This window comes from Trifolium pratense, linkage group LG6, assembly GCF_020283565.1.
Source record: "Trifolium pratense cultivar HEN17-A07 linkage group LG6, ARS_RC_1.1, whole genome shotgun sequence".
NCBI lineage: Eukaryota > Viridiplantae > Streptophyta > Magnoliopsida > Fabales > Fabaceae > Trifolium > Trifolium pratense.
The window spans coordinates 37,102,683-37,125,514 of NC_060064.1; the positions used below are offsets into that span (position 1 = coordinate 37,102,683).

At 34.3% G+C, this 22,832-nt stretch overlaps 4 protein-coding genes across 6 annotated transcripts; 2 read left to right on the forward strand and 2 right to left on the reverse strand.

Moving 5' to 3' along the window:
• The first annotated feature begins 853 nt into the window (after positions 1-853).
• Positions 854-6,178, forward strand: LOC123888773 (organelle RRM domain-containing protein 2, mitochondrial). 3 transcript variants are annotated; one of them, XM_045937934.1, is made up of 5 exons: positions 875-1,292; positions 1,441-1,587; positions 1,685-1,746; positions 2,768-2,836; positions 2,954-3,504. In XM_045937934.1, the coding sequence occupies exons 1-5, from the start codon at positions 1,229-1,231 to the stop codon at positions 2,960-2,962; spliced, it is 351 nt and encodes a 116-aa protein (XP_045793890.1). In that variant the 5' UTR covers positions 875-1,228; the 3' UTR covers positions 2,963-3,504. The 3 variants fall into 3 exon arrangements, with proteins under 3 accessions (XP_045793888.1, XP_045793890.1, XP_045793889.1); XM_045937933.1 differs by having other exon boundaries at positions 1,272-1,292; positions 1,441-1,746; positions 2,954-6,178; XM_045937932.1 differs by having other exon boundaries at positions 854-1,746; positions 2,954-6,178.
• LOC123892202 (eukaryotic translation initiation factor 3 subunit A-like) lies at positions 4,231-12,085 on the reverse strand. The gene is made up of 16 exons (XM_045942017.1): positions 12,026-12,085; positions 11,563-11,630; positions 9,913-9,964; positions 9,591-9,701; positions 9,293-9,325; positions 8,843-9,211; positions 8,725-8,754; positions 7,182-7,409; positions 6,929-7,090; positions 6,282-6,503; positions 5,981-6,190; positions 5,696-5,902; positions 5,467-5,547; positions 5,151-5,352; positions 4,565-4,933; positions 4,231-4,340 (listed from the first exon to the last, which is right to left on the reverse strand). Exons 1-16 carry the CDS (start codon positions 12,083-12,085, stop codon positions 4,231-4,233), a joined length of 2,514 nt encoding a protein of 837 aa, XP_045797973.1.
• A 566-nt stretch (positions 12,086-12,651) lies between these two features.
• Positions 12,652-15,734, reverse strand: LOC123888774. Its single transcript, XM_045937936.1, has 3 exons — positions 15,173-15,734; positions 13,963-14,343; positions 12,652-13,411 (listed from the first exon to the last, which is right to left on the reverse strand). The coding sequence occupies exons 2-3, from the start codon at positions 14,299-14,301 to the stop codon at positions 12,992-12,994; spliced, it is 759 nt and encodes a 252-aa protein (XP_045793892.1). The 5' UTR covers positions 14,302-14,343; positions 15,173-15,734; the 3' UTR covers positions 12,652-12,991.
• Positions 15,735-18,490: 2,756 nt separating this feature from the next.
• Positions 18,491-22,452, forward strand: LOC123888775 (ras-related protein RABE1a-like). The gene is made up of 9 exons (XM_045937937.1): positions 18,491-18,629; positions 18,771-18,878; positions 19,610-19,682; positions 19,795-19,895; positions 21,027-21,092; positions 21,387-21,484; positions 21,603-21,665; positions 21,745-21,837; positions 22,048-22,452. Exons 2-9 carry the CDS (start codon positions 18,806-18,808, stop codon positions 22,123-22,125), a joined length of 645 nt encoding a protein of 214 aa, XP_045793893.1. The 5' UTR covers positions 18,491-18,629; positions 18,771-18,805; the 3' UTR covers positions 22,126-22,452.
• The last annotated feature ends 380 nt before the right edge of the window (positions 22,453-22,832 follow it).

Here is a 22,832-nt window from a genome sequence, read left to right on the forward strand (position 1 = left end):
TATAAATCACTAAAACATTATCTAAAATTAAGATATGGAAATGTACCATTAAATTTACTTTTATTCTTATATTCTTATTTTTAATTTTAATTTTTCAGTGGATTTTAGATGAAGGTTTAATTAAGTCCCTCACCGATGTACCACTAACATTAAGGGTGTGTTTGATTTGCTAAAAAATAGGGGACTTGACAACTTTTGTTGTACGCTGTTTGATTTGAAACTGGTTATGAGACTGAACAAAATAGGCAGCAAGGGACAGGACAAAAACAAGATTTTTTGTCCCTCACTGAACCACAAGACAACTTTTTGTCCATAGTACAACTATAAAATATACGAAAATACCCATTTTATTTTTGAATATAAAAATATTATCGCCTTATATCTCTCCGTTACAGTTTTGTCCTGTCCTATATTATCTTGTTCTGTTCTATCAAGTTTTTGCTGTTTTACGAATAAAACGCATCCTAACCATCTGATTAAATCACTCCACATGATTTCAATACTCGTTGGCATACTAAATTTTTTATTATAACAAAAATTTATCTTAAAGAAAATTTGTTATTGTCGTAAATTTTTGTCGAGGGGTGTCCGTGTTATTATTTTTTTTTTGTTTTTTCAACACCAGTTGAATCTGGTTTGGGGGTCGGTTCTGACATAAAGTAGTTTCGATGTCCGTGTTTTTTCAGTGTTATTTTTTTTTTTTGGTAGAAATTTTTCAGTGTTATTTTAATTAATAGAGGTTATTGTAATTGCAGCTTTGCTCCATTTCTAGTTGCTCCTTTTATTCCTTTTCTAGTTATAGAAGATGTGTGACATGTGGTAAAATTTAATCTAAGGGCTGATATTAAAAACTGGTTGTTTAATAGAAAAATAATGGAAAATAGAAGAAAAAGAACTGAAACGGTTTCCACGTTACTCCCTTTCTTCTTGCTCCCTCTGCCCTGTGCCTCTCATCACCGCCACTATCGCCACCGCCGTCTCTCTCCGTTCGCACAACGGCAACACTCTTTAGGGGGAATTTGATTTCTTTCAAATTCTGTGATTCAAAATCTTGTAGCAAAGGAGAATTTGATTTCTTTTGATGTTAATAACAACAAATCTGCTATAAAATTCTTGGATTATTCTTCCAATGATTTAAATGGCGCTATTGAGACTGGTTTAGGAATATGTTTTATTGGGCCAGCGCGGCGGCGAGAGCCTTGCTCTGGCGGCGAGAGTTTTCTCCGAAATGAGGGAAACATGTGTGGAGCAGAAAGCGGCGGCGACGACAACTATGAGTAGTAGAAGAAGAGGTAGCGATGACTCTATCCAGTTGCAACTTTTCTTCTGTTTTTACTTTTTACTAAACAAATAATATAGTACACAAAAAATACGGTAAAACCTTGATCTCAACCGTTCCTTTTTTTTCTTCCACATGTCACCGATCTCTGCAATGAAAAGGTATAAATGGAGCTTCCATAAAAGGAGCAAAGCTGCGCTCGATACCTATTTTTATACGGTGCTATAAATTAGGTCTACTAGATCATTCGATCATTTTGAAGGGTTTTAACATCCTCGTCACCGTAAAACCTCAAAATCTCTTCCTAGGTTTGTTTTCTGGCTGATTCCTTGTCCCAGTTTGTAAGATGGCATTTTTCTCTGGATTTCAACGCTTACTTCGTCACTCTCAATCCCCACTTGTTAGCTCTCAATTCACTTCAATACGTCTCAATTCAACTCTCACTTGCCCAAAACTTTTTGTCAGCGGTTAGTAACATAATAACCTTAATTACTCAGAAGTTGATTTCAATTTATACTTGTTTATACAACTCCTAGTTAGTTACTGTAATTTTTTTTGTAATATTTCTTTTTCTAGTAAAATTTTGCAGCCAAGATTATATAGACAGGTTTTAAAATGCTTTTTTTTTTAGCTTTGTCTTGAAACTAGTTTCATTTGAAGTGGAATTTTCATGTCTTTTTTTGTATTATGCGGTTTTGATCTCAAGTGTTTTCTTGATTAAGGAAGGTAAATAGTTATGATTGTGTGATTTGCATTTTCAAGGGAAACTTGAACTTCTTATGTATTGATTTCATGGTGTTTCTGTCTCTCTTTGGTATTCAGTGCTATATCTTTTATCCGATGTTTCTTGATAGAAATGCGGGGGAACTATAGAGTTCGCCTACATTGTTTGCTTATACTGGTTATTTTGTTGGATCAGCAGAATATCTTATATCCTTTTCTCTGCATTCATAATTTCAATCTAATGAAGCTCCGTCTTTTAAATTGAAAAGAAGCCGTGGAAGACATGTCGATTGGGCTGCAAAACATTGTGAAATTAGTTGAAATTTTTCATAATGGAAAAAAAAATTGTATATAAATGGAAGAAGGGAAATATTATGAAGCTCTCCAGGTCAACCTACAGATCTAGTTTGTTATACCTTAACTTGGTTTTACCTGATATTTCGGTTTATACAACACTAATTTAATCAAGTAGTAAGTCATAGCAGCCATCTAACAAGGTGTGTTTTGTGAGTGCCTCTGATTTCTGTCGCCAATAATTTATTATATAGGTTACTCATATATCTGGCTAGTTTTCACCTATGTAAACTTCGAATGAACCTGTTTTTTTTTTATCTCTATATATACACGTGCTTCAATAATTTTTATATGCTGTTTATTTGGCACCATCTGCTGCATGGAACTGCTAAGTGCATAACTGATAAGATACCTGAATTTTGTATGTAACATTTTAAAATTTGATTAATGTGCATTTGTAATTTTGAACAGGCCTTTCGAGACAGACAACAGATGAAAAACTTACGGAAGCATTTTCTCCTTTTGGGCAGCTGGTGGAAGGTATTAAATATTAATGCTACAGTAATTTTATTATTAGCTTTGGATTTACTCAATTATAATATCCTTATTTTGCTTGATGTGAGTTGTGTTTGAGCTTCAATCATTTTGATTATACAGCTAAGGTGATAATTGACAGACTCTCTGGAAGATCAAAGGGATTTGCTTTTGTAACTTATGCAACCGTAGAAGAAGCTGAGAAGGCAAGAGAAGGAATGAATGCTAAATTTTTAGATGGATGGGTTATATTTGTTGATCCTGCGAAACCAAGAGAACCCAGACCTCCTCAGCAATCACAATCTCAGCCGTCTCAAACCGGTTTCACAGTGAATAAGACCGTGGGATGGTGTGGTTGATGATTGAAAAAGCTTGATTGATTATTATCATGGTGTTGGGGGTAATATTTTAAGGACCATATGATTCAACATAGCCAACTATGCTGTGATTTTTTTTTTTTGGTTTTGTGCTAATCAGTGATAATTGATTATTGTACTCCGGCCGTAAGGCATTGTTATTGTTGAAAATTTTGATGTCAGATTCAGATTGGAAACTAATTCTTCCTTTATTGACGTGTTATGAACGCCCTCCTTATTTACTTTCCTCCCTTATTTGTATCATTGACAGATATCTGCTAGTAAATTTTCATTGCTAAGGTCATTTATGTATTTCAAGCCTCTTGTTGTTGCTTATCATTGACAGATATCTGCTAGTAAATTTTCATCGCTAAGGTCATTTATGTATTTCAAGCCTTTTGATGTTGCTTATATATGAGACTATTCATCAATCTTGGCTTATTACAACTTAAATTCTTTGTATAGGACTAGTCATCAATCTTGGCTTATTACAACTTAAAGTTTTTTGTTCGGGCGGAAGAACTTGTGTTCTCCGTCTATCATTTTGTATTGCATAGCTCACATTAGGCGATCTTTTTGACTCAGTTGGGAACTTGCACTCCTCTCCAAATGTATGACTTGCACTCAAGTCTGACTTTTATTGGCAATTACCGTTTAGTCCTCATGTGTTTCGCCATAAATTATCATTTGGTATCCTGTTAAGCAATTATATGGTTCAAGTTTATTATTGGTAAAGTTCAACAAATTTGTTTGTGTTCTAGTCTCTTTACATGTCATCAATTTAGAATCCAATATTAGTCGCGACTCGCGAAGAGCTTTGTAAGAAATGCATTTCAATTATGAAGATCTCAAAATTTATGTCTTGTTCTAGGTAAGCATTGTGATATAATATAGGTCACCCTTTTACAAATTTCTCACCATAAGTTGTTAAAGTGTTTTTACATTTACACATTGTTCTTTGCAAGATAAGCACTACTGTTTACTGCTTTTAGACACTTCCCTTTCCAATTGAGTGCAAAAATGCATTTGATTAAGATGTAGAGACTAAACAATCAAGTCCAAGGCATGTTCAGAATCACTAAGGCACAACACATCCTTTGATCCAAGGTTCCTTGCTATTAAGAAGCGATCAAAGTAGAGACCCTTTAAATTACCTATACATATGACAGCATCATGATTCATGAACTTGTCAGTTAGAACTAAGATGAATGGATCTGATGAATAGGTCAACCCATGTGCTGCAACTCTCACTACACAGTGCTTGGTCTTCTAGTGGCATAGCTACACACATTTCTCATAACTAACAAAGCTGGTGCAGCAGGCCTAATAAAATTAACACCATGCCTCTCCTAATTTCTCCAAGTTGTAGATGACCTACCCCCGCCAGAACCAAATGAAGAGTTGCGGTCCCACCTGTCACCATCTGGCTTGCTGCTACTGTTGCCCCAACGATCTGCTTCTGGAGGAGGAGCTCTTGTGGTATCAGCACCTCCTCGCCGGAACTTGGGAACATATTTCCCTGGAGCTGAGGATGCAGCAGCTGCAGCAGGAGCAGCACCAGACTCCAATGGACGGGCAGGAGGCTCATAAGGTCTCAGAGCAGGTTCAATAGGTCTCCCCAACAATGCTTCCCTCTTTTCCCTCTCAGCCTTTTCTTCAATTTCTCTTTCCCTTTGCTTCTGCTTTTCAGCTATCGCATCCAATTTTGCTTGGTGTTCAAGCTGTTCCTTCTTTTTTCTCTCTGCCTCTGGAGTTCAAAAACACCACATGTCAACTAAATACAAAACGGAGTATAGTCTACCGGATTGCGTAAAAGATGGATCATTGATTCCACAATATACATTTACTAATGAAAAAAGAATAGGGATGGAATTGAAAAACAAAACCATACTAAATGATTTGGAAAAAAGGAGCAAGCTTAGGCTTTTATATACATTGCAGGAAAACAAATTCATAGTGATTACCTTGACGCTTCTGAGCTTCTTCTGCCTCACGCAATTTTTGTCGTCTCTCTTCTTCAACCTGAAGAAAATACTTCAACTTCCTCATCTTTTCCCTCTCCTGTTTTCTGGATTGTAAAATCCTAGAGATGCGATCCTCCCTTTCTTTCTTAAGTCTATCAGTTTCTGCTTGGCGATGACTGACAACTTTCTCTTGATATATCTCCTGTGAAGTCAATCATGTAACAAAAGTCAGTAGTTTCATACAAGGTAAATTTAATACTACCGATATTTTCTTATATGATTTTAAGTGAGTAGCCTAAGAATTTACGGCACTAACTTTATTGCCCATCATTCGACTAAGCCTCTCCTTCTCATGGAGATCTCCAGCATGACGTTGTTTGCTCAGTTCAACCTCCATCTGCATCAAACCAGGGTTTAACAGGGTTAGTACTTAGTACATGACAAACTAGTTCAAATAGAAAATTACAAAGGGAGATTCTGCTCGATTATGATATGAAAAATATGCAAAAATTCAATTACTTCCAATAGAACATGAATACACATACTTGCTGTTCACGCTCATGAAGAATCCTCTCTTCCACTAGGCGCTGTTGATATGCAGCTTCAATAAGTGGAGCAGCCTCTTCTCTCTTTGCTCTTTCCAAATGATCCATGGTTTTAGCTAATTTCTGCAGTTTCTTCTCAATATCTTGTCTCTGTTTTTGTTGTTCAATCAAACTTATCTGTAACAAGGTCTGCCTAGAAAGGTTGGCCTACAGATAGATTTTATTGTTAACATTAGCATACCAAACAAATCAAAAACTTAATTGAAAACGAAGGCTGCAACTTACCTTATCTATGGGGGGGGCCTTTTTACCCTTTAACTTAAAACGCTTTTCATGTTCCTCAAGTAAAAGCCGTGCTTCTTCCTTTTCTTTTTCCTCCATTTCCCTTTGGATCCTTTGCTTTCGCCTCAACTCAGACTCTTTTTCAAGTCGTATTTTCTCGGCTTCATCATTAACTTTCTGCAGTCTTAACTTCTTCGACTCCTCCTCGCGTTCCTTCAAATATAAACACCAAAAGGAAAGTTTAATCATTTTAAACATTATTAAGTACCAAAGATCATATGAACATTCACTAAAAGGATTATACCATTTCAAGAAGCTGTCGTTCTTGTTCCTCTTTCCTCTTTTCAATAATTGATTTCCGAGCAAGGAGCCTCTTGTGTTCTTTGGCCACAACCTCAGACAAGGTCGGGAGCAAGGCTCCAAGTTTTGATTGTTTCCTATCAGGAGGACAAATCAATTGCCTTGCCTTATTCAATTGTTCAGCAAAACTAGCCAAGTGATCCTTCAAGCCATCAGCCTCAAGACTCTGATAGAAACCAAACAATTGCCATAATATTTGGTAAGAACTAAGAGACAGTACCATGATGCAATTAAAATGTCAGATTTGGAGTTTATGTAAACTATAAAATTTACCCACCTAAAACACGAACATATTTACTATGATATAATTAAAAAGTCGGATTGCAGTACTATGATACAAAACTTATTATAGACATTTGATATTGGTGCAAACAAACAAGTCAGTATTTCCATGTTAGGAATAGTTATTCTGAAAAACCAAGATTGATCAACAAACCAACAATATTTTCCGCAATTATGGTGCTAACCCAATTCTCTCTATTATTATGATTTCAACTACTATCCACGATTCAAACAAACAAAAAAAAAAAACTCCGTACAGCACAGCAAAGTTTAAAAAAGGCAATCGAACTATCATAAAGGAAAACATACCGTCTTACAGAAAATAACAACATTTTTCATGTGGTCGACTTTCATTGATAGAAATTTCTGCTTAACAGCATCGACAGAAATCTTTTCCACAACGGAAAAATCAAAGAAAGGGATCAACCCAGCAAGGTTATCAATCTTCATTGTTTGGTACACATTAGACACCTAGAAGAGGGAGGGAGAACAGGTTTAAATACACATCAGAAGGATCAAATAAATAATACACAACAATAAACAACAAAACGAGACAATTCACCTGTTGTAGTAACCTCAAGGTAGCTAACTTTTCAAGTGCTGGGACATACTGCGAAAATTGCACCTCTGGAACTGATGAAGCAAAGGTAAACTTACCCCCTAATTTTGAAATTTTATTTAGCAAGGGTAGTACTTTTAGTGCAAGATCCGAGGGTAGAAATTCATGTTCCAAAAGATAGTAAATGTCTTTCACTTCTTGTGAAACACAAGACAACACACCCTTTGATGCCTGCAATTTATCCAAACATTACAACTTCAAACTGAGTCTGAAGAAATTATTTATTGCAATAATATTAGCCCAGAGGTCATCCAACCACTGAAACTTCCAGTAAATAGGATCTATACTATACAGATGGGGAACGGTTACAGACAAAATGAATTAGGGCTTTGCCCTCATTTTGTAACCAAAAAAAATACAAAATAAAATTAATTATACATATGTGAAGGGAAAAAAGGAAAGCATTAACAAAATCAGTTACAGAGAACAGTTTCAATAAATAAAAATTACCTAAAGGAACAGTTTGACTAATTAAATTAAACATGATAACTATGGCAGATGTCTAGATCATCAAGGCACAACATGCATCCAAAATACACCGAGATAAAATACATTATTCAGGATTTAGAAATTAAAATAATTACAATAAAACATCAAAGCTAAATCATTTACAGAGAAAAGTTTAAATAATTAAAACATGGAGACTAAAGCAATTACATCAGTCTAGATAATGTTTAACTGATTATGATGTTTAGGAGTTGGAAATCGTTTGAATAGCAAGATTCCCATTGTGCCTGTAATAAAAAAGCCATTGGGAACTACGAAGTGCAGGGTGAACTTCCGAAAGAGCTTCAAGTGCAAGCTACAAGGGACAGTGTTCAAGAGAACATGAAGGGCAGAAGGATAATTATCAAAGAGGGAGCTGCAGTTACTCAGAGTTTGCTCCAATGGAAGGATAGGCCAAACAAAGAGTTGGCATCAGAAGATGATGCCTAGAGGACAAGCAGTGCTTGTAGAGGTTGGTATTGAATATTGATAAGGAATATGGAAGACGTATTGGGCCCTGATGTGAACAGACCCAAGGTTTGGAGAGTGTACACTAGACAATGCAAGGGAGTGAAAGGTGCTGAGCTGGCACATGGTAGGGAGAGAGCATGAGTCAGTTGGTTATATATAGTGGGGGAAAGTAGAGAGAGGAGTTTAGCTAAGCATAAATATGAGACTTTGATTAGTGTTTGGCACAACAAGTATTATCTCATTATAATCCATTTCCATCTCATACATGAAATATCAACAAGCACAATAATGACAGTATTTGAAGGTTAAAATAATTACCACACAACAAATTTACACAAACAACACTTGAAATGCAAAAATCAAATGCTGTTATTATACAATTAAGAAAGAGTAGAAATCCTAAGCATATATCAACTTGTTACTTGAAAAACCACACCTTAACAATACATAACAGTTTAGGAAAAATTAAAATGACAGTAGAAAAGGAATTAGATAGAGCTTTGTGTTTCAAATAACGAGAATATCTTACCAGTTCAGCGAGAAGTGATGACCTTGAGAGCTGGGGAGAGACAAAACAGAAACAAAAATGGTAAGATTTGCAAAACAAATATCTATACCATGAATGCAAATGAGGGAAAGTAAAATACCATTTCTCTGCTCTCAGGCTTAGTTTCAAGATTAAAGCCTATAAGATTAGCCATCCTCAAATTCCGCTCCTTTTCATGCTCTAGCTCTAAATGAGATGCACTGTAAGTGCGATCATGAGGAGGCACTGAAAGTGCAGCTAAAACAACAGATGAAGCTATTAACTGGAGATCCTTCTGACTCAGATTTTTGTTGAAACTTTTTTGTAACAAAAAGAGCTTGAACCATGCATATGCATGATATAAATGACTTGAAGATATCCAAAATATTTCAGTCAACTTAACATAGTAAACCGTCATCAAGGATGGTTTCGGAGTTTTCTTGACCATGCACATCAACCCATGTATATCTTCAACAGATCTAAAGGTTTCCTGCATTCAACAAATTGTCAGGTCTGCCAAAAAACCAATGAAACAAACTCCTTGAAAGTAAAAAGGTGAGAAGTTACCAACCTGCCACAGTTCAAGCTCAGTGGCAATTTTCAGCTGCTCAAATCTTGTATCAAGGTACAGTTGCAAGCTTTCAGGAGCAGAAAGATCAGGTCGGTCTCATTGGTCCCGATATTTGTTAAGATTAGCCAAATGGTTTCTAATGATTTCGCAAAGTCTTCGAAACTCTGTAGTTCGTTTATACTGCTTACAAAACTGGAAAGCTCGATGGGCTGTCATCTGGGTAAGGCAATAGTTTACTATAAGTTTGACATAGAGAAGGTTTGAATCCTATTATATAGTTTTTTACAATAAAACTTACAATGATAGGAAATGAAAACGAAGAATAAGTTGATGAGCAAACAGCTAATGAAAAAGAAGAATTTGATGAGCAAACAGCTACATCAGATAACTTGAAATATAAAATTTCATACTGGAATGATGGCAAATATTAACCCACAAGACCACACACCCACACATACAAAGGTAAGACAGTTCCACTTTAAAACTAACATATTTAAAATATAAATTATCCAAAAGTTTGGTTAAAACTAACATATTTAAAATATAAATTATCCAAAAGTTTGATTAAGACGGACAACTATAAGAGTAAAACAAGAAGTAAAAAAGACTAGAAAGATTACAGCATAAAGGGCTTCCAATTTGGAGTTGTTCCGCAATATTTCAAGCACTGTTCTGTAAGTTTCCCATAGAAATTTAAAGGCTTAACTACACATTTGGTCCTTTACGTTTATTTTAGGTTTCAATTTGGTCCCTTACGTTTAAAACGTATCAATTTGGTCCCTTACGTTTACGTCGTTTGCATTCGTTAGTCCTTTCCGTTAATTTTTTCAGTAACGCCATTTAAAAAGAAGGACCAAGTATGATTATCATAGACTACCCAACACTAGATTATTTTCCAAAAAAAAAGCCAGAAATGTTTAAAAAAAAAAAATCCAAAAATTCATCATGAACATCATTCAACCCATAACTTTACCGGTGAAAATGAGCAAACCCATAAATTCATCGAAAAAACCCAAAATTAATTAAAATAATGAAAAGATAAAAAAAAACTACAGCCATTGAAATTGAAATCAAGTACTTTCAATGTTGATTGTGGATTTGGAAGAAGGTAAATATAGAACATATAGCCATCGGAATTGAAATTGAGTATTGGGTTTTGCACTTAACTCTAAATAGAACATGTAGAACTGCTTTGGAAGAGTGTAGTTTTACCAAAAATCGTAAGAAATTTTTTATTCGTTCATCTGCTATAGTACATCATCAATGCTGTACTAGGAATCCAGGTGCTATTAATTGTTATTGTTGCAAATTCTGGGATGTTAGTTTTTACAGTGAACAAGATTATCTTAAAACTTGGGTTTTTCAAGGAGAAGAATCTTCTTGAATGAAATTTCCTATTTCAGATCTAAAAAAAAAAACCAGAGAAAATAAAAAGATGAACAAAATAAAAAAAATGAGAGGCATAAAACTAGACTAGATCCAAAACAAACATCCATGAAACAAACTTAACTTCATTACTCTTTGTTCTTCATCAACTTCTCTTCTTCAAAAAGTTTATACAGTGCCGATGAAATTGCAATGGTGGGGGAAGAGGTATATTTATTCAGTGTAGGGAGTCCATGATAATCATACATGTGGATGATGAAAATTGCAATGGTCATTTTTTTATCAACGGTGGATGATGTAGTTAACTTAAAATCTAACGAAAAGGACTAATTGATGCAAACGGAAAAAACATAAGGGACCAAATTGATACGTTTTAAACATAAGGGACCAAATTGAAACCTAAAATAAACGTAAGGGACCAAATATGTAGTTAAGCCAAATTTAAACCATGGGGTAACAAGCTCCCGATCGGAGAAAAGTTTAAATAATTAAAACATGGAGACTAAAGCAATTACATCAGTCTAGATAATGTTTAACTGATTATGATGTTTAGGAGTTGGAAATCGTTTGAATAGCAAGATTCCCATTAAGAAGCGATCAAAGTAGAGACCCTTTAAATTACCTATACATATGACAGCATCATGATTCATGAACTTGTCAGTTAGAACTAAGATGAATGGATCTGATGAATAGGTCAACCCATGTGCTGCAACTCTCACTACACAGTGCTTGGTCTTCTAGTGGCATAGCTACACACATTTCTCATAACTAACAAAGCTGGTGCAGCAGGCCTAATAAAATTAACACCATGCCTCTCCTAATTTCTCCATCTCCACACTAGGTGACAAGCTGTTGCCCATAAACTACACCATTCCACATCTTACTTTCCTCCAATTTCAATACAAAGATTGCAAGCTATCCACTGCTGTGTATTTCCAGAGAGGAAAAAAACCTAATCATATTAAAGTGAACCATATTTAGCCATAAATGCATAACAAGAGGTCAGTCCCTCAGAGCATGTAAAATAGTCTCAATTTGATCACCACAACATAGCTGATCCTAGACCCATCCTACTCTTATGATAATTTGTTAAAATCCTTGCATGCTTCATCAACCATACAAACATGCACGCACACGTTCAGGGGCTTTCACCTTCCAAATCTTCTTCCAAATTGAATCAACATTTATTACATAAAAATGACACAAAGTATGATACATTTTAGAGATAGAAAATCTAACACTACCATCTTCCATACAACAACTCACATCAGCTCCTGCAGTGTCCTATGGAAATGGTGGTGGAATCGCAACAATTTTGTTCATAATGCTAGCTCGAAGCCAATTCACCAGTACATTCCACTGCCAACACCCTAGTTCATCCACAAAGTGAACTGCCTCTGAGGTCATTCGTGTGATCGGGGATATTCAAATTCAGAGCACTAAATCTCAAACCTTCATTAATCCACTCATCTTGATACCAGTTTACAGATCTTCCATCACCAATCATCCAAACTCACAACTTCTCCTGTTTAGGCCAAAGTTTCACAATCGACTTCCACAGATGCAAATCGGAAGCCTTAGCAATCACATTACTGTCACTTCCATGCCTCTTATACTTTCCCCATAACACATTGTACCATAACTTTAAAATACAAGCCTTATAGATTTTACCCAATATAAAAGTTCTTTATCTTTACTTTTTTTTTTATGGATTACATATAGATTGAAAAATCAAAATAGCAAACTAAACTTTTGAGATGAATTAGCACACGAAAATCTATAACAATTTCATAAAAGTTATAACATAAAAGTGTATTGAAAAAAATGTAAACAACCATTTTAATCCCTCAACATGTGAAACATTGCTATTACGATCCATGAATGTATAGAAATTGCCTTTTGATCCATAAGAGTTCTTTTACAATTTATATTTTGAAAATTTTAGAAACCATAAAAATCACAACACGGAATAATTAAGAACAAAGCAATCTAAATGCAAACTTCAAATAGCAGGTTCAACAAACCAGCTTACAACTTATCTCAACTTCCATCATAAAACATATGCCAGAAAAGCATGAAAACTACAAAAGACTTGCAACAAAAAGCTCGTTACACATTACAAACAAAAATGTGTTCCTGAAAATCACTCAAGCCTATATGTAGAAAACAGTTTCACACTGCCTTTGAAGAGTACCAAAAAACTCACCATACAAATCCCACAAGTCTTATCACTATATACAAAACTAATAGCATGACAAACATTTTATTTATGCACATTGTAGGACATAGGACAAAGCATTCAAGATATTTTACTCATTGTGCCTCTGCAACCGAGTAATGCACTTCTGTAACTGATTTTTTCAAGAAACTAGTTCCGCAGTTTGAATCTTGGCTACAAACATCAAGAGAGTTAAATTCAGAGGAACCTTCATTAACTTGAGAATCCCACGATTTACAGAACATATCAGATTGTCCACCAGCATTGCGAGACTGCTTCTTACCTTTGCCACGGCCCCCTCGGGGTGAATTTTCCTTGTTACCCTTCTTTACATTTTTCTTTTCATTCTTCTTTTTCTTCCTAGACTTCAGCTGTTTATTGTTTTTGACAGTATGCGACACCAATGTAGGTATTGGATCATACACATCAGCAGCCCATTTCACTGTCAATTTTGTATGTGGTTCCCCGTTCTTATCACGACTACCTTTCATAGCAGATTTAAGCTCCGAAGGAGCCTGTGATGAAATAAAAAGGAAGCACCATTAGACAAGAAATGCATACACTAAGATAAATATTACTTGGTAAAGATCCTTGAGTCCAAAATCATGTTTCACATTTGTGATTCTATCACGTGTTTCGAACGCATATCATTAAGGTGACAAATTTCTAATTCCTTCAAACCTCACCTTTTATCTGGAGGAAGGTAAATAGAAAACGACACGCTACACAGAGACATAACTTCATTTTAATTGTCCAAATAACAAAAAGAGCAGTATATTCAAAAACATTGGTTTAATACGATGTTGAACATGTCATAACAATGAGGTTGCTTGAATAAATGGACAGCATCACATAGACCAACAAATTAATACCACGGATGGGATAAGAAAGCAATTATTTGGTAAAACACTAGCTTTTTCAAACAGTAAAGGAAAAAAAAAGTCAAACAATCCCTTATGATATACTAGTATTTTTTTAGTCATTGACAAAAGCATAGTAACATTGTAAAATAATAAGTTTGATGAGCATTATTTACACTAACATTGTAAAATAATAAAAAACTTACAGGCAGAGATATCGAACGAGAACAAGTTTGATGAGCAGAATGCTCAGAAGGTGATCCTGTAGCTGATGAATCTGCCTCCTCGTCAGAAGAGCTCGAAGGCAACATCACATGAGGAATTGGAAAGGTTGCAGACTTTTTCAAACACGTCATGTTCAGTTTTGATTCTTTCTGTTTAACAACCTCGCATAAGTTTTCCTCTGCTATATTGCACATCTCATTCCCCTCAGACAAAAGCTCGGATTTCTCAGTATCTTGTATACGTAATGACTCACATAGAGCACTTTCAAGGTTATTTATTTGGTTCTCACGCATGTCATTGACAGAAGAGCACACTTCCATCGAGTGTGTGCTCCTATTAGGTACTATACTGCTATCACTAATCTGCATATGATAAGCATTGAAAAGTTAAACCAACAGACATAAATTTGTAATATTCTAGCTATACTAACTTCAACATTAGGAAGAAAAAACAGAAGACATCACATCAGAGGTTAGAACAGCAATAAATATAATAGGACCTTGCAGATTCTGATAGAGAACAATATGACAAGCAATGAACTATGTCTAAAACCTTTAAACAAGAGCAAATTGTCCCTCGGCTTATGTTTTCACTTTTCAACTACGTTTCGTAAAAATGATCAGCAGCTAAAACAATCTTAGAAATATATTAATCTTACCACTTATACTTTAATAAGTATGCGATATACTTCAGATTAGATGTTTATGTTTGGCGTGTAACAGTGTATAAAAAGACCTAAATGGTAGAATTACCACTCTCAACCTATCTAGTTCAAGCAAGTTTCACATGATATGAATATATAGGTCATAACATATACTCCCTCCAGTTAATTAATATTATAAGCAAAAACACATTTTTTTTAGATTCATCGATATTCGATGATTCTGAATTTGTTTTACTTATCACCGACACATAGCATATCAATAAATTATCACAACATCTAACCAACAGCATTCCAACATCATTGGACCATTGTGTAATAATCAACATCATTATCAGCTAAATGATCACACTATGAATATGAGCTAGATCTAATCAAACTAAGATGGTTCCATATAAAATGCAAATAAAACATTCACAATTCAAAACAAAAACAATCCTTATTAAATTCAAACTCAATTTCTACATTTACAACAAATAACAAACAAATCCAATTCATCCCAAAACTTAAAAAACCATAAAAAAAATTACCTTAAAAACAAAGCTTAAAGCTCCAACACACTCCAAAACAGGAACAAAACAATAAAATCACTAGATCCCCAAATCTTCAAACGATAAGATCAACTAACTAGTAGCTCGTTTATAGCAGAATCAACAATAACAGAATAACAGAAAACGAAAATATTGATGTTAACTAAGATTACCACGCCTATCACTTTTATGAAGAGGTTTCAAACGATGAGAAGAAGATCCATAATGAAAATTAGTAACAAAAGGAACCAAATAGCAAAGAAGAAGTTGAATAGGCACCGAAGGCATTATTAAATGCTCTTCGAAACCTTCTTAAGAAGTTTCACACCCAACAAAACGACGCTATAACGTTGAATCCGATGGAAACAAATTCAAAGGTAAATAAGGGTTTTTCAAAACCTACAAACACAAATCAGATAAAGAAACTATGACATCAACAAAAAGTGATTATTACAACGTAACATAATTGATTAAGCCATAGAAAATTGATTAATGGTGGATCGGATGAAAAATGGATTAGGTTTGTTGGTTGGAATCGGATTGGGAAGAAAATTGGGTTTTGTTTATTTATAGGAAAGAGGGGTAGAAAGGTCACGCTAGCGTCAAGTTGTTTGGAGATTGTTGTCTCCGAATCTCCAACGTACACGTTTCGATCATCAAGGTGAGTTTTAGATATTTTTGGTTTTGCAGCCCATCTCTATTGGTCTATAGTCTAGGCCCAATATTTACTCCAAGTGGGGCCCACTTGCATTTGTCAAGTGAAAATTACGTTATTGGTCATTAAAGAAAAATGGATCTGAGTATCAGTTGCAGAAAATTTTCGTGTTTGGTTTCAATTTTGGAGCGGTCAGAATTGATTTTAGTCGTGTAGAATTGATTCTGGCTTGTTTTTTTTTTTTTTTAAAAAGTTAAATTAGCTTACACAAATTGACATCAGAGATAATCGAACCCCATACCTCAAGAGGTTGATTCTGGCTTGTTTGGTTTCTCAAAAGTATAATTGATTCTACTTGAAGCTAGAAATCGTAGCTTCTGATTCTAGAATTGATTTTTACACTCACATTCTTTGTTCAACTCATTTTTGTATGAATATATCCAAACAAAAAACAATTCTGTCAAACTCAATCATAATCAATTATGTCAAAATCAATTTTATGAAAATCAATTCTGTCAAACTTAATTCTATCAAAATCAATTCTGTCAAACTCAATTCTGTCGACTTAAGAAATTAGCCTTTATAGTTGTATATAGAGTGTATTTAGTTTACACTTTTTAATTTTAATCTTCTAATTTTTAAGGTAAGAGACTTTCATAATTTAGAGTTTAGTCGTCGAAAAATAAATAAAGTTTAGTTGAGACTAGTTTTAATTTGTCTAAATACTATAAATTGAATACTCATTTTTAAACTTAGACAATCCAAATGTAGGCATACTATTCAAATTCAAATTTGGAGAAAGTTAGCAATCTATTTTCAAGATTGTCCAGAACGAGTTTAACATGTACAGTATATATATACTAACAAATGCAAACTGATAATGCCCATGGAAGAAGTCACAATATTCCTCTAGAGGTGGCAAAATCTCAATAGCCAAAAACAAATAAAATAGAGTAGCATCCCATTGTAGGGAACACTAGTTACACAATCGTAGTTCACAAGTCATTAAACTCAATCCGTAGTGCAAAAACTCTCACCATGCAAAAACAATCAATCACACTAATAGAGAATAAAATCTTCTATCCTTTAGACCTTTACATATGCGTTGAATTTGGTTCCTAACGTTTATTTTAGGTTTCAATTTGGTCCCCTACATTTAAAAAATATCAATTTGGCCCCCTATGTTTATTTTAGGTTTCAAGTTAGTTTTGTCCCTAACATCGTTTGAACAGTACACGTGTCAGCGTGCCAAAGTGCCACGTGTCAGTCCACGTATGCAAGTTGACTGCCACATATGACAAAATTGATGGGAAAGACTAACTTGAAACCTAAAATAAACGTAAGGGATCAAATTAATACTTTTTAAACTAATGGATCAAATTGAAACCTAAAATAAACGTAAGGGACCAAATTTATAGTTAAGCTTTTTTTATTACCTTGTTGCTAGTAAACTATGGTTAACTGTTGTTATGCTATGCGATTTACAAGTTTGCTATCTCGTGGGAAGCAGATTAAGGTTGATCTTCATTTCACTTGGCAAACAAGCATGTCACCAGTTGGGAAGCCTAATAATAATAATAATAATAATAATAATAATGATGATGATAATATGATTTTCGAGAATCAAGAACGTCTTTCAGATTCGCTTTTGGACATGATTAAACCACTAAAATGGTATTTCGAGTATTGGATTAGCTAAAGGTTTTTCTTATGATGACTATTAATGGTGTATTCAACCTCTCAAATGTTTATCGATGATTTTACCTACTAGTTGATATATTTTTATTTTTGCCTTGGTGGTGGTGTTGTTTGATTATTTTTTTTTTATTGTATTGTTTTGACTTTTGCTTTTTTTAAATTTTAATACTTTTTGCGAAGTATTTAATCTCGACGCTCCTTGTCTTGTGTTGTGTTGTGGTTGTGATGTGTTAATATTATTTTGACATTTTTGGAAGAAAAATATACAAACATCACTCTCAATTTATTATCATACATTTATATTTATGATAACGCTACATAAATAATTTTCACGAGTGAAAAAATTATTATTTTCTTCAATTTATTAATTTTAGTAAAATAATACGATAATTATTGCAGAATAAAGATAATATTTTTTAAGTTGGCGAGTCATCTCATCAATCACAGACAAATGACATTTTGGGTGGCAGAGATAGAGAACCGAAGTACTCTCTCTATTTGGTTCCATTGACATCCTTAATAAATAGATTTGATAAGAGTATAAATTGAAAGGACCCGGTGACTCACTTTGTGTCTAAGGAGTATATTTTGAACATTAAATCTTGACCACATGACTCTCTAAATGCTAAAAAAAAATATAAACATAAAAATGCTAGGAAACCAAAAGTATCAAATGCTAAAAAAAATATAAACATAAAAAAAAGGACATATTATTCTCTCAATTGTTTTTTATAATTCAAATGAATAGATTTTTTTATTTATTTTATTTTATTTTTAATTTTAAAAATGATCTATTCTTGTGATTAATTGTTATGGTGGTCACGCTCAATGTAGTCCAATCACAATATGAAAAATAATCAAAGGGCTAATAAATTGAGAGTTGAGTCACAGTCACAATGTCAGTGTTTTAGATTGGATGAATGTGTCCATTATTAATAAAAAATAAAATAAAAAATAAATAATAACAATTGTGTATACTATGTCTATAACCCTTTTCCCCCAAATCAACGCCCAACCGGTGCTGACGTTACACGCTTTCCCTCTTTTCCTTTCTCTCTCTCATTCTCCTTTAGATCTTAACTTTCATCTTCCTCTTCTTCTCTGGTACTATTTTCACTTTTTCTTCATTCACCACTTCACCAATTATTATCATAATAATTTCAATTCCAAATATTTATTTATAATCCTCTAATTATGTTTTTGTTTTTTGAATTTTTTCCACTCTTACGATTCTAATTAACGCAGAGGGATAGGTTTTGTTGCGATTGTTGTTTGCTTCGATGGCTGCTCCACCTGCTAGAGCTCGCGCTGATTACGATTACCTAATTAAACTTCTTCTCATCGGTGATAGCGGTACGATTCATTATTTCACATTTTCAATGCTTCTTCAACTATTATTATTCTGTTAATTTACGATTTATTATTATTATTTTGTTGAAAATTTCTTTGATCTCTTGTATATGTGAATCATTGTTTCATGATTTGTTCAATTTTCGCTTTCTATTGCTTTAGGTTTGCTTCGTGAAAAGGAATGCCTAGATTTTTAGGGTTTCGGGTAGTTTCTAGATTCACTTTTGATTTTGCGATTCATCTTTGAAATTGGAATTTTTAGGAGCTATTGGAAATTTGTATTGTATGATTCGAACTTTGAACATTTGAAATTTGAAGTTCAAATCAACTGCATTCATTGATTTTTATTTTTATGGTTTTAAACTGTTATGCATGCGTCGAAGGAATATATTGTAATGAATGGGGGTAATTTTTAATTGGCATTGGAAATTAGAATTTTCTACTCCATGCGGTCCTTTTTATAAAAGACACTTCACCTTTCTGGATTCATTGGTCTATAATAGAAAAGACCGGAGGGAATATTATGTTTACTTAATTGGAAGCTATCGGTGGTGATGATGGCCGGTCTTGACATTTTAAACACCGTGTTTGGTATCACGGTGGATTGTCAGAATCATGGTGAACTACCGTGATTTGCAAAATTTACACTCTTGTTTTCGCAAAATCATGGTACCGTGATACCAAACATGCACTTAGTGTTTTGGATCTGATTATGTTGTTGTTTATATTGGCAGGTGTGGGTAAAAGTTGTCTTCTATTGCGTTTCTCTGATGGGTCTTTTACAACTAGTTTTATCACGACCATTGGGTAGGTTTCTTTTGTTCAATCACGTAATATTCAGCTCTGTTTGCTTTTTTGTCTCTATCTGTTGTCTGAGATGGCTCTGATGTCACTATATTATTTTATTTTTATCCTTCAGTATTGATTTCAAAATAAGGACCATTGAGCTTGATGGCAAGCGAATCAAATTGCAAATATGGGATACAGCTGGTCAAGAGCGATTCCGAACTATCACAACTGGTTAGTGTATATTGAAAGTTCATTTAGGCATAACTAGAAGTCTAGAGTGTTTTAATGGAAGCTCTGTTGTGATTTTTTTCATGTAAAAATTTACTATGTTTATGTGAAAAGCTCATTAAATTATGGGTGTTTACCTCTTTATCTATCCTTTTATTCCTTTAAATTGGAGACGAAGTAATCTGAGCTGTATACTTTCACAATATTGTAATGTAATGTCCTTAACAACATTCATTGTAGAGTATATGTTAATGTCCTGTCAACTATTTAGTTTGTTTTGGGTGCTATGATTGGCAGGATGTGTTCATAGTTTTAGAGGAACAGTATTATCTTTTGATCAGACAACCGTGTCTGTTTGTTAGCTATTACTGATAGAAGAAAACAGATTTCCTTTTCTTCTCAAATTTTTGAAACCATTTAGAGTCATCTTTGACATGTTGGTTAAAATTTCTGTTACCAATTCAAATCTCACACATACTTAATTTTTACATTCTATTTAAAAGGATGTTATATAATTCTATTTAAAAGTTGCGAAACCATTTAGAGTCAGGTTGGACATGGTTGGTTAAAATTTCTGTTATCAATTCAAATCTCACTCACTTTTAAATTTTTTGGCATTCTATTTAAAATGATGTCATAGAATGGTCGCTAGATATTTTTTACGATCTTTAGTTCGTTATGATTGCGTTTTGGTGTTTAGATGGCATGCTTTATTTAAAGATTTTTATCAAATGGTTGGTTTTAAGGTCAGTCTTGAAAACTTTTGAGCATTATCAGACTAATCAAATGATTGGATCTTTGTCACTGATCGCACTATTTATAACCTTTTTTTGGCACTATGATAAGTATAAATTATCTAAGGACTTGGGGAACCCTCCCTTAAAAGCTATAGCATTATGGGGGAAGAACCAAGCCACTTAAATACTCGACCGTACAGTGTAGAATCTGTCACTCACTAGTATTTGATCTGTGTAACTGATTCCACCTAATGGAAAAGGCCTTTGTTGTTATTGTAATATTATGTTGTAGAATGTTTCTTAGTCTTTCAAATTTAAATATCAATCAGCTTCTGCTTCCATTTCATATATGTAAATTGTTGAGCTTCTGTTACAAATATTATTCCTTCTTTTGCAGCATACTACCGTGGAGCCATGGGTATTTTGCTTGTATATGATGTTACCGACGAGTCTTCGTTTAACAGTAATTTTCCCTTCCTCTACTCTCTTGCGTTACATGCTATTCCTCTTTTTATTATTTACTCTCCTCAAATCCGAGTTTCTTTAAATCTTAATGTCTTAGTAAAACATCTATTATATTTGGTTAACTTGATTCTTCAATAGTTCAATCGGATGCTTGGGCTTCCAATGCTTGCAATGTGTTTTAAGTTCTTTTGCATGACAATAAGACTTATGTCAACTTGTGTCCAGATGTGCTTGAAATGAGTTTTTACTTTTTTTGTGCATGGCTAATATTCTTATATCATCTTGTGTCCAGATATCAGGAATTGGATTCGTAACATTGAGCAGCATGCTTCTGACAATGTTAACAAGATACTGGTGGGCAACAAAGCTGACATGGATGAAAGCAAACGGGTATGTCCTCTCTCATTCTCACTCATACTCTTGCCATTTTTTGGATGTGCTTTTACACATTTGGGCACATATATTATTTTTAATGCTGTGCATGATATCCATCACTGTTTCTCCTTAGGCTGTGCCAACTTCTAAGGGTCAAGCGCTTGCAGATGAATATGGTATCAAGTTTTTTGAGACTGTAAGTAGATCTCAATGCTCATATTAAAATATCACACATAAATTGCTCATCTTCTAGTACTGATAGTGTACTTGTACAGAGTGCAAAAACAAATCTGAATGTGGAGGAGGTTTTCTTTTCAATAGCTCGGGACATCAAGCAAAGACTTGCAGACACTGACTCAAAATCCGAGGTTCTATTTTGGACTTTTTTACTAGTTATCATGGATTGTCTTGTGACTTTTTGTTTTGCATCCTTTTTTGATTGTCTTCTATTTGGTTAAATGCAAGATTTCATGATTAGATCATCGTTGCCTTGTATCTTAAGTTTAACTAAAAACCCCCCCTCTGGATTGAATTTTCTCATCAGTTCCCTGCTAAGTTTTCCATTTCCTTCTTTGCAGCCCCAGACAATCAAGATCAACCAACCGGACCAGGGATCAGGCGCTGCTCCAGCCCAAAAATCTGCTTGCTGTGGTTGAGGCCATACATTTGACTGAGAAATTTAATTTTGTCAATGACTCTGTCATTAGTGCCAGTATGATTCATATTATTTTACAGTTGCTACTCGTTGGGTGTGAATGGTAGATTTTCCCTATGTTGGGAAATTAATTATGTCAATTTGTTGTTTGCTAAAACTCACTGTCTTTCGGGAGCTTGGTCATGCATATCATGCCTTTCCTGAAACCAAGATGGCACAAAGCACACAGACCGTACCTGGCTTATGTTCATGGTTTGGTTCACATTTACTGTACTCCCCAATTTCTGAATATTTGCGTGACTATGAATCAAACCTACGTTATGCCAGACATCCACATCTTCATTCTTTAGTTTGGAGATTACAGAAAAAGCTAAATACTTTTTGATTTCAAAGCCACATGCCAAAATGGCAAAATTAAGAGTTTAAGCCACAAATGCGCTGCGAATCTGAAGTTGTGAAGCAGCTTTTGTGGTGAGTGCCTTATGAATGGTATTACAGTGATTCCAAACACTCTCTGAAGCATGAGTACTCTTAAAATGATGAATCATTTCCCCCTTCTACGAAGGGTGCTAAAGTCATCTCAAATGTAACTCCAAACAAATATTCCTAAATGGTCCCTTGACGACAACCTTGCCCCCAACATAGAATTACTACAAGAAAGAATTAAGGATGTTTTCTCTTCCGACCCCGCCTTTCTTTTATACCGCC